Source organism: Podarcis raffonei, chromosome 10 (genome assembly GCF_027172205.1).
Source record: "Podarcis raffonei isolate rPodRaf1 chromosome 10, rPodRaf1.pri, whole genome shotgun sequence".
Taxonomy (NCBI): domain Eukaryota; kingdom Metazoa; phylum Chordata; class Lepidosauria; order Squamata; family Lacertidae; genus Podarcis; species Podarcis raffonei.
In genome coordinates, this window is record NC_070611.1 from 43,621,718 (window position 1) to 43,638,355 (window position 16,638).

The 16,638-nt window shown below is 44.5% G+C and overlaps 2 protein-coding genes across 2 annotated transcripts in view; both read left to right on the plus strand.

The window, feature by feature from the left end:
- The window catches only part of LOC128422492 (uncharacterized), a 66,228-nt gene that overhangs the window by 21,798 nt on the left and 27,792 nt on the right, over positions 1-16,638 (plus strand). The window contains exons 10-15 of the mRNA XM_053406576.1: positions 2,131-2,235; positions 3,218-3,303; positions 4,200-4,334; positions 13,147-13,372; positions 14,547-14,832; positions 15,594-15,745. Coding sequence (XP_053262551.1) covers positions 2,131-2,235; positions 3,218-3,303; positions 4,200-4,334; positions 13,147-13,372; positions 14,547-14,832; positions 15,594-15,745 — 990 coding nt within the window. The remainder of the gene's footprint in view (positions 1-2,130; positions 2,236-3,217; positions 3,304-4,199; positions 4,335-13,146; positions 13,373-14,546; positions 14,833-15,593; positions 15,746-16,638) is intronic.
- Positions 2,067-9,199, plus strand: LOC128422800 (struthiocalcin-1-like). The gene is made up of 5 exons (XM_053407316.1): positions 2,067-2,235; positions 3,218-3,303; positions 4,200-4,334; positions 6,562-6,667; positions 8,981-9,199. The coding sequence occupies exons 1-5, from the start codon at positions 2,148-2,150 to the stop codon at positions 9,067-9,069; spliced, it is 504 nt and encodes a 167-aa protein (XP_053263291.1). The 5' UTR covers positions 2,067-2,147; the 3' UTR covers positions 9,070-9,199.

Consider the following 16,638-nt stretch of genomic DNA (forward strand, 5'->3'; position numbering starts at 1 on the left):
TCTCCCCCTAATGCCTCAACAAATGAAACAGATTTGTAAAAATGTTACATGGAAGAAGAAAAAAAAATACGAGGCACTACACTTCTGTAAAACAAGAAAATCCTTAATAAAAAATATTTTAAAAAATAATAATTCATTCATATATTTATTGCAGATCTTTTTTGTATATTCTCATCACCATTGCTCAGTGATTTAAGTGCAGACAGCTTACATAAAAAAGAAACGAAATAAGCATTTTTTAAAAAAAAAAATCACAATTGCCAATAAAGAAATGGTGATGTTGGCAGGACTCAATCTGAAAAAAATGTACTACTAAAACATGAACATCCTAACCCTCTCAGTTAAATAAATTGAGAGGCTGCTGCTGGGTTTTAACATCTATTGCATCAGCCACTCTTGTAGTCGATCTGTATCTCCTGTCCTCTCCCTTTGGAGGGACGAGCCTGGAAGCTTGGACTATGATTGTGTCCCATACATACACAATATCCCAAATTATATCATACCTTAGTACAGATTTTAATTGTAAGCCACTTTGAGAGCCGACTGTGGCTGGAAAGCAGGATAGGCATATGATCAGTAACAAAATAAATTGTTCAGCCTCACTCATCATGAGGACTGATCCTGTTGACTGTAATCCATGAAACTGGTAGTTTCCGAAAGATATTTTGGAAGATGCTGTCATTGCATGGAAGCTTCCTAGGGGGTTTTCAGTGAGAAGTCTAGTAATGGTGAACACATCATCTAGATGGTGCACAAACTAAGAGCTTGTGGACTCTCCTTCTTTGGAGGTTTTTAAGCAAAGTTGGATGGCCATCTGTCAGGGATGCTTTAGTTGATATTCCTGCTTTGCAAGGGGTTGACTTGAGGTCCCTTCCAACTCTATGATTCTAGGAATCCAAACATCCCCAAGCAGCAGCTTCCTCATCACTGCTAGTCTCTCCCTGCATAATGCAGCTATAGGAAAGTGTTGAATATGGTTTCCTGGTGTGTATGAATAATATGTGTATGAATGACATACAGAGTAAGATAGACCTGTTGTATTAACAGAGTAAGTATTCCAGAGCAAGGGCATCCAGCATGGTCCCCTCAGATACTATGGACTCCAACTCCCATCAGCCCTGGCAAGCATCATCAGTAATCAAGTCTATAGAAGTTACAGTCCAATGACAGCTGGGAGGTACCACATTGCTGCAGAACGTGCTGTAGAATTGTCTACACTTCTGCATAGTTGAGCTATGGCATCTCGATCACAATATGTAGTGATGACCACTGTCGCAGATGACTTTGAAAGGGGATTCAATCAATTCATGGAGGATAAGGCCATCAATTGCTACTAGCAATGAAGGCTGTATATTGCAACCGGCATCAGAGACAGTATGTTGGGGAGTATGGTCAGGGGAGTGCTGCTACACTCATGTTCTGCTTGTGTTGTGGCTTTCCATAGGCAACTGGTTGGCCATTGTGAGAACAGGATGCTGGAGTAGATAGGCCTTTGATCTGGTCCAGCAAGGCTCCTCTTAGGACGTTTAACTGCAAAGAAATGATTGAGCAAAATGTTCTGTGTCTCTTGCTGATATTTTTAGTTCTTTTCACCTAAATATTGTTGGGGTTCCCATACTTCCATGTGCCATATCTCCGCTGGGGTCATGCCATTGATTAATGCTCTAGTTGCTTTGCAGGTGCGCTACAATCAACAGCATGGGGCGTGGGGAAACCATGTCCTTCACCTGTGCAGGGATGCAGGGCCAGTATGTGACCATTACAATCCCGGGGAGATGCGAGTTCCTCTCACTCTGTGAAGTGCAAGTTCTCGCACACCCATGGCTCCATGTGGGTGAGTAGATGGCCTCTGTTGTGGATTTGATGTGCACAGCAAAGGAACATGTTGCTCATGCAATGTGGGCGAACCAAATCACTGATTGTTAGAAAACCCCATGTGGAGGAGCAGCTGCTGGGTGACTTTGGGCCAGTCACACTTCTTTGAAGTCTCTCAGCCCCACCCACCTCACAGAGTGTTTGTTGTGGGGGAGGAAGGGAAAGGAGAATGTTAGCTGCTTTGAGAGTGAAAGGCGGGATATCAAGAAGAGAGTGTTTCCCCAACGATTTCTCTTCTGAATTTTCTTTACAAAGCCATTGAGGAGGACACCATGCTTTTAAGAAGAACCTCCGTATTTGTGGCATTTTATCTCTGCCTGCTGCTTATGACTCCTTTGCCAATGCTAACTTTCCAAGAAGGTATGTTTCTGAGCTTGGGCATCAATTTCCCCCTTTTCTTCTCTCCTTTTCAGTGATTCCACCAACAGCAAGATTCCATTTATTTATTTATTGCATTTACACCCACCTGTTTCTCCAAGGAGCTCAACGTGGCATACATGGTTCTCCTCATTTAATCCTGTGAGGTAGGTAAGGCTGAGACGCAGTGTCTGGCCCAAGGTCACCCAGTCAGCTTCATGCTGAGTGGGGTTTCGAACTCTGGTCTGCCAGGTCCTACTCTGATACTCTAACCACTGTACCAAATTGGCTCTCTTTCAGAGGCTCATCAGCCCACAGGTACGTACCAATTCACAGCACTCTCGGCGTCTCTCCAAATCTGAACTACCGCAGAGTGTTTCTCTGCTCTCCCCTGATTAGCTGAAGTGTATTTTACTTCCAAAAGCAGTTGGGGGTGGAGGGAAGGAAGGGAGCCTTCCAGGGCATCACAGGAAACCTCAGCCATGAGCTCTTGATGGGGGCAAAGGACCAACCAGCCATCTTCCCTTCTGAAATGTGAAACAGAGCTCTAACATCAGAGTGGTAGATCTGATGCCAAAACCTCCCTTACTCTCTCTGCCACTGGCTCTTTCAAAGCTCTGGCCTTACTGGCACTGGCTCTACGGCTTCAGAAGGGCTGGGAAGGGGGCATTCTGGTAAGCAATGTGGATCCAAAACATCCTAAGCCATCCTGGTCCCCTAACACACCATTAAAATGGGAAAATATTGAGTCATGTTCCTGAGTGTGACTAAATCTCACCCTCTCCTTTGGAAAACATTTTTTTTTTTATAGTAATGCGATAAAAGGAGAGAGGAGTGCATGTGTGTTCAAGCCTATTCCCACAGTAAGAGAATAATAACCTGCGCTTCAACTCTAGGAGTCTCTCTTAGCCAGTCAATCAGATTTTTATTGTTTGTGGTCAATGGACACTGCAATATTATCTAATAACTCTGCCGCTCCTTGCAGAATTCACTTGCCCAGAGAACTGGTTGAAGCGTGAAGGAAACTGTTATGGCTACTTCGAGGAACCTCTGACCTTTGCACAGGCTAGGGTAAGAGATGGTTTATCATTGTATTAGCTGTGCATATGAGGAGTCAACATCCCTTTCCTCTCTGTGAAAATAGAGACTGGACAGGAAGGTGCTGGAAGGATGGAGTTGGGCCTGGCTATACTGAGGCCGGTGGCCATTGATGGAGCTCATGGTTTGGTGCACTCCCTGTGTGACAGGAATCACTTTGTGGCACAGCGTGGCTGGCTCCACACAATGCGGGAAGGCTGGTGTTGGCCCCCAAATCCCACAAGACCTCACTTGCTCGCATTGCATGGTCTTGCGTGAGTTCTGGGAGTGGGTGGAAAGGAGACCTCCTTAAAGAAGGTTGCTGTGCCTCAGGTCAGTCCTTTTCTCAACGAGTTTCAGATAAGAAGGCACAGCAATCTGTGGGGAGAGTGCAGAACTTCAGAGGTTGGTATCAGGGTTGTGGGGTGTCAGGAGTGAACCTACTCTGCACTGGATTATCGGTTTATTTACTCAAAGCAAAAGGGTAGTATTGCCAAAGAGTAGATCCCTAATGCACAATATTAATCCAGTAATTTTAAGGCAGAAGAAATAGTAATGAATATAATAAAGAACAATTATCATTATTATTCATTACATTTGTTAGTTGTTTTATCTTCCCCAGGGCAACCCAAAGTGACTGGAAGGCTTATCCTGCAAAGGCTAAACTGCAACCGGGGGCAACTTAATTGATAAAAAGAAAGAAAGAAAAAAGAAGCTAGACCTGACTCTGTTGATAGCTGAGCTCTAGCTGTTGCAGCAAGCAAACCTTTGTTCAGTTTTGGTAGAGGATGATTTGATTAAAAAATAAAGTCAAAGCTAGCAGCTGGGAACTGTGTCTAGAAGCTGGTGCAACCCATAGAGTGAATGGCATTCTTTGTGTCCTTGTGTAGGAGAAATGCCAAAAGGAACATCGTGCCGACCTAGTCTCTTTCCATAGCAAGGAAGAAGTCTGTGCAATTGCGAAATTTGTTGCCGGCTTCAGTGACAACAAAGATGTTTGGATAGGTCTCCATGATCCTCAAAAGGTGAGTGCAGCAAGCTCCCTGGTGCTTAACGTCTCGGGATGTTTCCAACACTCTTCTCTTCTGAATTTCTATCTGGATTTTGGAAATCAAAAACAAGATCAAGTAATTCAAAAGTGGAACTGATGCACTGGAGATCTCCATGGTGGCAAATGTCAACTGTAGCCACAAACAATCTGTCAGGAAATGCCACTCTCTGACCTAGAAAGCCTTCTCCAATAATTCCTTATCTGTAAGAACTTTCTCTCTCAAGGTTGGGGAGAAACACATACTATATTGGACTAGCTGTAATGTGGAAGTGAGAGTCAAACTGGGTGCAGGATGGCCCGGGTTCTAATGTTGAGCCAGCCAGTCGCCATCTAACTAGGGAAGGGGAATCTGTGGCCTTTCGGGTGTTGCTGGGCTTTGACACCCGTTGTTGGTAGCGAGCCAGCAATAAATCACACAGACTAAGTGAACTTAACACTTTATTTGAAGAAGTGGGATCTGCTCAGGAGTGCCTGGCTAATGAGCACTACAACTCTTATTCGGTACAACTTGTTGTTATGAGGCAGTTGCGAAGAATGGAGGCTTCCCACAGGTGCCCAACCCTCCTCCTCTCCCATGTTTTCCCCAAGCAATCTGAGACTGCGGCTGGGTGTCTGCCTTTGCAGACATGGGAGACACCCATGCTTCTTCACCAGCCTGACTCATCTCTGCCTCTTGGCCTCACTCCTCTCCTGCTTCTGTTTCTGCTGCAGCTTCTGGACTTCTCTCTGCCACAAACTCTCCCTGATCACTAAACCCTGTTACCTCTTCAGCTTCTGACACCTCCTCCTCCTCCTTCTCCCTCTGACCACTCATCATTGTCCCACCACCAATCCCCTGTCTCTGAGCCTTCTTCCCTTGGAGCTTCCGCAGCTGGTTCCCCTTATTCTTCCTTTGCATCCAACCAGTCCATGGCACCCATTAACCCCAGCCAGCATGTCCAGTGCTCGGGATGATGAGTGTTGGAGTCCAACAATACAGTGGTACCTCGGGTTAAATACTTAATTCGTTCCGGCAGTCCATTCTTAACCTGAAGCACCACTTTAGCTAATAGGGCCTCCCGCTGCTGCCGCACCGCCGGAGCACGATTTCTGTTCTCATCCTGAAGCAAAGTTATTAACCCGAGGTAATATTTCTGGGTTAGCGGAGTCTGTAACCTGAAGCGTATGTAACCTGAAGCGCATGTAACCTGAGGTACCACTGTATATGCCATAAATTTCTTATCACTGAATGAACTTCATAGGACAGCAGGGAGGAGAATTTGGTTTGATCTACATTTTTAGGTGAACTGATCAAATTCACACCTCTTGGGCCAATATATAAATTATCCTTTGGCTCTCACACTTCTGGTGGAAACACTGGTGCCTGCTGGTGTTGTATTGGCAACCCCTATGGAAAATGAAGAGCACAGGCCTCCAAAACATATCTGCCCTTTACAGCAGAGTGGGGCGGGGCAGGGGGAACGTTTCTGGCTGGAGGGGGTCAGATCTTTATCTTCCACACTCCTCTCAGGACAAAGATGGCAGGTGGGCAACCTGCCAATCACCTCACCTCATAGTGATGTCAGGTGACGCTTCCCCTGGGAACCCCAGTGAGCAGGACTTCAAAGCAAACTGTGGGGCTTTCGAAGAGCCCTTTGTAAACACAGCACACAGGGATGTTTACAAAGGGCCGTTGAATCCTGCACCTGTGCTTCTCCATCAAACCTTCACAGAGATTTGAAGCAGAAATGCAGAGATTTGAAGGTGGTGGTGTTTGAAAGCCTTGAGCATGGTGCAGTCCCACTGCCCATCAGCTGATAGGATGGGAATGCAATGTCCTGCATCAAAACTATCCAGAATCTGAAGAAAAAGACCAAGTTGCTTATTGGCTCCCAACCAAGGCATATCACATTGCGGACCTCCTACTTAGCCGTAAACTCAATGAAGTCATACCACAGTTGTGGGAAATCTTTGACCCTCCAAATGCTGCTGAACTACAACTCCTAAGCTTCTGAAAACATGGCTGATAGCCAGAAACGGTGGAAATGTAGTCCAAAAACATCTTGGGGGGGGTACAGATTCCCAACCACAATTTTATTCCCAGGCAGACTGGTCTAGGACTGCAACCTTGGTAAGTTTCTGCGCCATTCCACGAGCATTCTCCAAAGTATTCCACATGGTTGATTCCCCTAGTAACCACATTTCTTGCCTTCCACCTGCAGGATAATGTATGGTGTTGGACTGATTCCACCAGGTTTAACTTATATGCATGGCTGGATGACACACAGAGAAAGAATGAACATTGTGCGCTATTGCTCCACGGCACAAGTAAGCGTGCAGGTGCTTTGGCAGATGGGGACACAGGGATTCAGGAAGGAGAAGAGCAAAATACGGCTGCTTTTGTGTACCTTCCAGCTCTAACACTTTGAGAGCTGAGATTTATGGGTGTTTCCTCTAAACAGCTGCAAAGCACCGCTTGGGTCAGAGGCGGGAAGGATGCAGTTTGTAGCAAGAAAGTGGCTGGCACACCCAGACACTCCTCTTCTGTTGCAGCCTCTTCCCTCTGCCACATCCACCCCAGCCAGGGTTCCAGGCATGTGCTTGCTAGGTTGTCAGAGCAAGAACAAAGGGGGAAGAGGATTCCAGAGAAAATGCTTTCGGCAAGTGAGGTAGCTGTTCACCACCTGCTATTCTGTACAGCAATTGTACTGTGAAATTGCTTGGAGATGCTTCCTAGGATTCCTAAATGACATAAAGGACACCACCAGCACTCCACTTAGCAACTGTTCAGTAGAGGCCTGACTTCCCAAATCTGCCAGTTTTGTAGCTCAAACCAGTGGTAATCCTGCCAGGAAAGGTGGCATATACGTCAACCAGGTGGCTAGCACAGGTAGTCATAATCACATTTTTAATATGCTGCCACTGTGTCACCTTAAATATCCCGTGCTGCCACTTGTGTATGTCTGTGCATTCACCTCCAGCCAAGGAGGCTAGAAATTTGGCAATTCTCAAAATGCAAAAGTTTAAATCAAAACCCAAAATTCTCAGTTGCACAGAGGGTTGCATTTTGCATATCACATCTACAGCTTTGCTTTTAGCCTTTCTCCTAAGGATGTAATCATGTGCTTGCAAAACTGTAAACAGTTAATAACTCTTCTCAAAACTTAGAAGTAGTGCTGAAGAGCGGACATTGGGCTTATCCGTACTTACCTTTCCTCTGCGCTTCCCAGACACAGGGCTGCATTTTAAGCTGTGTGTCTGAACTGCTGAATTGGAGCAAACAGCACTCCGCAGAAAATCCAATTGCCATTTGGTGTGCTTCAGCTTTAAAGAGCGGGTTTTTGTGGGGAATGCTCCAGGGCAGGGAAAAGAGTGCTTGGACACAGAGTTGTGCCTGGAAAGCACAGCTCAAAAGGTAAGTGCACGTAAGCCCATTGTCTGTGGTTTCTTATTCTTGCTGCAGCCTGCAGTTTAGCCAGTTTGGCAGGTTTCTGTGGTGCTTCAGGCAATACTTATGACTTTTCCAGACAGCCTTTCTAGACAGTACATTCATGGTTATTTCTGCTTGTGATGGCACAGGGCAGTCTGACGAAAACTTGCTTTCAGTACTCTTTGTGCCTGAAATGTTTTGGGGCAGATATCCTGCTTGGTTTCCAATCAGCGCATGTCCTGCAGCTTTGTATACTTCAAATGTCCCAGGTTATTGTTGTCTTGCCTTTGTTGCCCTGTGGTGCAAGAGTGGCCCCTCCAAATGGCAATGATGCAACAACACCAGGGGAGCATTGCAGAACAACTAATAAAGCAAAATGATGCATGGATGGTCCACTATAAATGCACTGCTCATGCATCAGTGATATGTTGCAGAACACACCCATGCAAAACCCCCATTCTGGAGGAGCCCTCAGTGAAGATGAAAAAAAGGGGCTGAGTCAGCCACTCATGCTTAGCATTTGAAATCTCAGGAGCTGAATCGGTGAACTTCCTCCAGGTCAAACATTGTGTTTCTGGTGATGGATACAGAAATTCTGACCATGGTTTTGATCTGCGACAGCTGTTTCAGACATATGCATTTTCCATATAGGAAAAAAGACCTGCATAGTAATGTTCTATTGCTTCAGATGGGCACTGAAGACAGTTTCCCCCTTGGCAAGCTTTGAGGAGGATTGCTCCCAAGTGAATTTCATACCGTTATCTCTCTTGACTTTATTTTATTAGATAGAAAACCCCTATATGTTTTTGTTCGTCGCGTGTGTTGTTTCTTGTGCATTGTAGGTGAACTTGGATAATTCATACAGAGGCAGAATATACAGTATATATTATTTAAAAAATAAATAAATATTTAAGGCTGTGGTCATCCCCCATGAATGTGTGAACTAGCCCAAAAAGGTCGTGGAGTGAACAACACTTTTCTAATAAGACAGAAGACAGTTAATATTTTAATTATTAGTTTTAATAACCTCTATTGCCTGTTTAATATTGTTTTGCAGTATGTTGTCCAGAGAATGTTTGTGGACGGGTAGCTATAAACATGTAATTCATAAAATAAACAACCCTGGGAGGTTGCATCCCAAGGAGAGCATACATCCTGCAACCCACAAATCACCCTGGTATCTCAGCTGCCTTATTTTTCTTTCCGCATAGATTATATTGCATGGGACAGCAGAAATTGTGAAACCAAGAGCCCCTACCTTTGTAGATCAACACCACAAATTATCGTTCGTGAGTGCTAACAAGGAGGAACCCTGGCTGGCTGTCTAGAAGAACCTGCACCCAGAGGGATGTCAACTCCTTCCATGACTGCTAAACTCACCTGCTACTCATCTATAGGCTGAAATCCCAAATAAACAGTAGAACTTGCAACTCTATGTGGCTGGGTGTGTCATCTGTTACAAGATGGGGAAACGGATTCCTTGATTTTTCTTACCTATTTTATTTATTTAAACAGTCATAACCCTTACTTTTACAAAGTGGTTGTGTACCCAGGAGAAATAATTTAGACAGCATACAATCTTGGGGGTTGAACCCAAGACCTTCTGTGTGCTGTGGCCCTTCCTGTTGAAGATATTCACCTGTCCCACCTGTCTTCTGTCATGGAACCCTGTGATTCTCAGGTAGTCACATGTCCAGGCAGTTACCAAATCTAGACCTGTTTAGCTACTTCAAAGTGATTGTCTCCTGTGCCTTCACACCATAATAAAAGGCTAATAATAGCACAGTGCACATTGATGCATTTATTAATTTACTGCATTTATACCTCACCTTTTTCTTCAAGGGGCTCAAGGTGGTGTACGTAGTTCTCCCTGCTCATTTATGCTCCACAACAACCCTGTGAGGTGGGTCAGACTCAGAAGCAGTGCCTGGCCAAAGGTCACCTAGTAAACCTCATGCCAGAGTCTCTCAGGTCTTAGCTTGACACAAACCACTACCCCATGTGGTACTGTGTTCTGTCAGTACCTTTGGGGGCAAAGAGCAGCAGATGGAAGGAAATAAAACCTGCCAAGAAAATGGCATGTTTCCATGGGGCCTTTATCTTTGTCCCACAGAGAGCGAGAAAAACCTGTCTTTATTATTGGAAAGTGTTTGAGTGGTGCTAGCAGATGAGTTCTAAGAAACCCACAAGGCATATGCTACCAACATTGTACAGTAAACAGAAAAGTCCATGAAGAGAAAAACAGCACATTGTGCTTGCCTATCAGGTAGAGAGGGACACATATGTCAATTTCAGTTTCTTTCATTTTCTCATTTATTCCAGTCTATTTTTCCAGTCCAGTTTAGTCCCTCACATAAGTTTCTGTGGTTTTTTAAAAAGTAGTCAAGACAATTGATCAACATTTTCCTTCAAATTTAACCTACTGTGCATATTTTTGTGTGCAATTTGCCCATACACAATGCCTGGTTGCTTCAATAAAACCTTCCCAGGTGGAGGGAGTTTGGAAGAACCCCTCTGGATTTCTGTATAAATATACCGTAACAGAGATATAATGCATGAAACCACAGCATGGCCCATGGGATTTGTTTCTGGGTAGAATATATATGAGAGAAAACTAGCCATGTTATTCTGTGGTGGCAAAAACACATTTAGAATGAGCAAAATGGTGATTCTACCCAACAGGTGAGGCAAGGGTTGTTTCAACAACTGAGCTTGGCTGTGGACCAGATTCTCCTTATTGGGTGTCATCCAGATGTTGAACTACAACCCCAGGAGCCCCAGTCAGCTTGGTTGAAGGAGGTTACTGTAGGCAATTGGTTTTTGAGATTGTATTGCTTGTCTCCTACTGCCATTCAACTGCCATTCCTCCCCTTTTATGGCCATGTGGAACAAAGCTGCCAACCAAGAATCTCACTTCATACATCTGATAAAAGTGAACACTCTCTTTTGCACAGCTGGAGTTTGTTCATAACTTGTAAACAGGTCCATCAGGCTGTTCCCAAGGCTGCCAGATTAGATTAAATCTTTAGGCCTTGAATCAATATTGCTGCAGTTGAATAATGTTGATTTTCAGGAGCTGAAGCTGCTAGCCTTGAACTCTGTTGCAGAAGAAGTTGAATGGATATTGACAGTTTTCCAGAAACCACCGGGCAGCAGAGTCCCAGCTGTCTTTAGCTAGGCAAGATAAAACTATCTTGCATGCCTCCCACTCTGCTTCTACTCTTGGGCTGGAAAACAGGGAACATGGTCTTAAAACTGTATAGGGATGGGTGCATCTGTCCATTTTAGTTTCTCTCAAATTTCCCTTCTTCCACTCTGAAGTTCCAGTGATGCCAACACTGGATTGGGGGCCCTGCATCCACCCTCCCAATCAATCAATCAATCAATCCATACATATATGCTTATGTACATTTATTAACTTAGCCTAGTCTGCCTCACAGGGCTGTCGCAAAGATAAAAAGAGGGGAGGACAAGATACACAACCTTGCGCTTCTGAGCTGAATAGCAAGATACAAATATACAACAAGACGCAACAAATGTTTGCTGTTTCAGAACTCTCAGCAAAATAAATATTTTCAGGGGGGAAAACACACCCCACAATTTTATCAACCTCAATAAAGAAAAAGCAACAACCTATAGGAATTTAACTTTCCCTCAGCTGTAAGGTGAGGCAATGATTTTAGGGCTGCATTTCCTGATTCGTTTTATATCTTACACTTTTGTTTTATGGTTGTTGCATCTGAATCAATAGCAGCCCAGTGATGACATGCAGGCCAGTAGTGGCTGTGTGGCTGACATGAAAAACTGCATTGGGGTGGGGTGGACACTGCAATATCAAGGAATCATACCAGTATCAAGTACTGTATTTTTTGCACCATAACACTCACTTTTTTCCTCCTAGAAAGTAAGGGGAAATGTCTGTGCGTGTTATGGAGGGAATGCCTACGGGTGGCATGCCTATGGATTTTCCTCCTCTAAAAACTACGTGCGTGTTATGGTCGGGTGCGTGTTATAGAGCGAAAAATACGGTAAGTCATACTCAAGCCAGCCAGTTGCGTTTTCCACTGTAAAGGCAGTATGCTTGGGCAGTGGATGAAATACTGTGGACATGGAGGACTGCACTTAAACATGCATCTAGCTAGCTTCCTCCTCCATCCAGCCTCAGACTAGCAGCAATAACAAGATATTTCTTTTTTCCATGGTGCTCTGGGAGGGTGTCTGGGAGACCCAGGCAGTGTCATGGGTTGGCTGGATACAGAGGAGTGGTGAGAGGCACCAGCTGGGGAACCCCCAAGGGATCCCCCAGACTGAGAGCCAGGGGGTTGGGGGTGGGACAATGATGAGTGGTCAGAGGGAGAAGAGAGAGCAGACTGGGAGGAGGAGTTGATGGAAACTGAAGAGGTATCAGGATTTAGTGAGCAGGAAGAGGCTGAGAAACAGAGCAGTCCTGATTCAGAGGCAGAAGAAGAGGCTGGAGAGGATCGGGCCAAGAGGCAGAGATGAGGCCGGCTGCTGAAGAGTCCAGGGAGTCTCTCTCTCCTGCTCCGACCAGCTCCCCTTCCCCCTGGTCTCACACAACACCAAGAGGAATGAAGAGGGTGGAGCAATGAGAGGCTAGACAAAGGAGCCTGAGATTGCTTGTGAAGGACCCGGGGAGAAGTGCAAATTTGAAGGATGATTGTGTTTCATACATTGGTATGGAAAGTGTAAATCAGGCAGATTCCTCCTGCAAATGTGAACTGAATTATATTTCTCTCCCAACCTTAGAAGAGTTCCTGCTTCTTTTGCTTCTGCTTTGATGTTATGCTAATACCATGAGAGGGATTTTCCCTGCTATCCCACCCCTTGTCTTTGGAAGCCTTAGAAGAAGCTGCTGCAGGAGAGGGACACTGAGAAACATCATGGGAGGGGGGTTTCTAGGACCAAGGTGAAACCGTGAAGCTCCTTTGTTATTTTTGCTATTGGAGGCTGCATGTAGTTTCAGTAATCTTGTTATGCAGGTGGGACCATTTTGTGCAGGGGTTCCATTCCTGACCCCCGCGCACATAAGCCTGTCCTGCCCTGACCCCATTCCTCCCCATTTTCGGGCCACCTCAGGTCAGCAGTGATGAACGTGTGCATGACCGCACATCAAGTGGATGTGAGTAAACTTGTTGCTGTAACTTTGTTCTGAAAGAAAGAACATGCCTCCTATTTATTTTAATTTCAGACCATATTTCATGTACTGTTTCTGATCTTTTGCCTCATTTACCTCAGACTCTGGCCTTTGTTAGCCCTATTTTGTTGTAACTGGCAACAGGTCAAATATTTCTTCAAGCCACAAAATGAACCTTTGAAATGTACCTTTGAATGGTCTTGATTTTGAACAGTCCTCTGATTGGAGGAGAGCAGCATCCACCAGAGTTCACTAACCTCGTTCCAGTTCTGTTTGGGGCACTCAAATCAAGAGCGCTTCTCTTGGGAAGTGTTCTCTCCTGAGCCTGGCCAGCCTCTTTTTACAGATCCTGCAAAAAAAAAGGACACAATGGTTCCAAGAAGGACCGTGAAATACTGCCTTTCGCTGCTGCTTTTGACCATCCTGCCTTCCCGACCTGCGTTGGAGGGTGTGTTACCAAGAACTGGGTGTCTTTCCTTCCCCCTATTTTTCTTCACTGGTCTTTCTTTTTATTGTCCCTTGCTTTCTTTTTTCTGTTTCTCTTCTTTGTTTCTCTTCTTTTTGTTCTTTCTTTTGAGTGCGATGACTGGGGCCTTTATTAATGTCCAATGATTGTAGCCTCATGGGGGTGGTAAATGGTAGACGCCTGGGTGAGAGACAGGAAAATGTCAGTCTCCCAGGTGAGAGGCTGGGAGGAGAAATGAAGGATTCCTGGTGAGAGCTGGGAGGAACTACGGTCCTCTGTGGGGGGTTAGGGCTAAGAATTACTATTAAGAGAGGGCTCCGTATTCTGCTTACTTGATTTGTTTTCTTGGTAGTTCTCATTTTACTATTTTATTCAATAATTTAAAATAAAATCTTAAAAACCAACCAACCAACCAACCAACCAACCAACCAACCCAGAGAAGGCTGTCTTACTTCCTGCTGGAAATGAAAAGGACAAGTTCATTGCTATCCTGTTAATTTCAATAGGGCTTCCTATGTGACTGCCTGCCTTTGGATCAGGGTCCCTGTTTATGTTAAGAAATATTTCTTAACAGTAGTTAATCCGAGTCAAGATGAATTCCTGAAGTACTCAATGTGCCCTCTTCATTGGAAACTACTGTTGCCCATCAGCTTCTGCCCCCTGGGGCTCTTTTGAGTATGAATCACAGCTAACTATTCAGTGACGATTCATAATTATGGGAACTAATGGAAGCACTCCTAACTTATTTACCTCAGAGTAAACTGCATTGAATTTGATAGGACCCTCGGAGCAATTCTAACTATGTCTGCTCAGGGGTTAGTTGACAATGGAACTTGAATTAGTCGTAACTAATTTGTTCCTTTGTTTTCTATGGGGATTTTAGTGCCACTAAAGTAAACCTCGTTGTTTTAGTGAGATTTACTCCAGGTAAATTAGTACAAAAATGCAATCTTAACCACAGCTAACCTTTTAATTTGGTTGGAGTATGCAGCTTTTGTGCTGTTTGTTGCAGTAACCTCAAGTTTAATATGACATCTGTTTAGCAGCATCATTACACTTCTGGTTTTATTTTGCACTGGAAGGTTTCATAATAAGGAACGAGAGCTAATCCACACCTCTGGCAATAAAATGGAAACTTTCCCCCCCTCTCTTTCAGTCTCCAATGTGGCCTTCACCGGAGAAGCTTTACAATCCAGCACCTACAACCCGCTGGGAGGAGCTATGAATGCCATTGATGGGTCTTTAGTAGGTATATTTACAGAGGGATCCTGCACCCACACAGATTATGAAAGTAATCCATGGTGGACGGTAGACTTGCAGGCGCAGTATCAAGTAGTCCATGTAAGCATCACCAATCGGGAAGACTGCTGTGCTCACCGTCTTAATGGGGCTGAAATCCGAGTTGGGAACTCCACAGAGAGAGGAGGCACCACAAATCCTAGGTACGGTATATAGATCGGATGCTTTGTAGCCAGGGAAGAAGAAGCCGTGGCCCTCCAGGTGTTACTGTAGTACCACTCTCATCATCCTTAGCCATTTTCCATGTTGGTTAGGGTTGCGATTTGGGAATTCAACAATAATTTGGTTGGCCACAGGTTCCTTATTCTGTCTTACACATTGAGATGTCATGAGGTACAATAATCTGTTCTGCCCTGTTTTCATTATATCCAGGACTGTTTCCATTCCATTGCAGTTCACTGTCTGCCAAAAGCGACATTATTTTGTTTTGCTGTCCGCTGTGGCAAAATTACATAATTTATGTAATTCCGTACATAAATTATATAAGTTACAATGCCCTATGATGCCACCCCACTCATTTAAATGTAGAGAAAATGCAGTGCAAATCGGGGGGTGTAATGTAATCAAATTATATATTGTCTGTGGACTGAAAGAAGCCGAAACAGCAAATGCTGATCGTATTCACTGGATCAATTTCTGTTCCGCACATGGAGTGAATTTGTCAACATTGGCCATTTCCACTTCTGTTTTTGCAACATCCTGTGGCATCCCTGCTTTACAGGATTATGGCACAGGGAGAACAATGTAGTGGAAAAGTTTCAGACAGATCCCTAGCTATTTGAGTTCCCCAAACATAGCAAATATTTGCTCTCTTTCCTGAAATTTTCATGTGATGTCACCTTTCTGATAAAGTTCTTCAATTATTGTTTAACACTGTTTCTTGATGTTTTCTTTTCTTTTCTAGATGTGCTGTAATAAATTCTTTGGATGCTGGGGAAACACGCAGTTTTTACTGCGAAGCGTCAAAAGGGCAGTTTGTTACAATTACCCTACCAAGGGGCGGATACCTCACGCTTTGTGAAGTCCAGGTGTTTGGTCAGAAGATAGATTCCAGTGGTAAGTAGGAAAGATATTGGTATCTGTTTATGTGCAAAGAGACTGAGGCTGCATACATCCCATGTACTTAAAGCACATTTAACTGCATGCTTCCCCCCCCCCACCCAAAATTCCTGGGATCTGTACTTTATAAGTTCTGAGAGATCTGCATTGGCTCCCAGTACGTTTCCGAGCACGATTCAAAGTGTTGGTACTGACCTTTAAAGCCCTAAACGGCCTCGGTCCTGTATACCTGAAGGAGCGTCTCCACCCCCATCGTTCAGCCCGGACACTGAGATCCAGCGCCGAGGGCCTTCTGGCGGTTCCCTCATTGCGAGAAGTGAGGCTACAGGGAACCAGACAGAGGGCCTTCTCGGTAGTGGCGCCCGCCCTGTGGAACGCCCTCCCATCAGATGTCAAAGAGATAAATAATTACCTGACATTCAGAAGACATCTTAAGGCAGCCCTGTTCAGGGAAGTTTTTAATATGTAACGCTGTACTGTTTTTAACACTGATTGGGAGCCGCCCAGAGTGGCTGGGGAAACTCAGCCAGATGGGCGGGGTATAAATAATAAATTATTATTATTATTATTTATAAAAGGGTGCTGGGAATGTAGCTCTGTGAGAGGTAATTCACAGTTCCCAAGATTCTTTACAGGAAAGTATGTCCTTTAAATGGATGGTGTGTATCCAGCCTAATATACAGGAGAAACACAATGTCTATAATGCTGACTTATTCATTAATGGTCATTCTGGATGCTGTAGTAGCAGATTTTCTTCACTGAGAAGGTGTTGAAGCAGATTACCTTTGAGGTTCCTTCCAGTGCTATGATTCTGCCATGCCAGAGTTCCCTGGGAACTGTAGCGTTATATGAGGGAATCTTTCAATAAAGTAATTTCCCCCACAATTTTA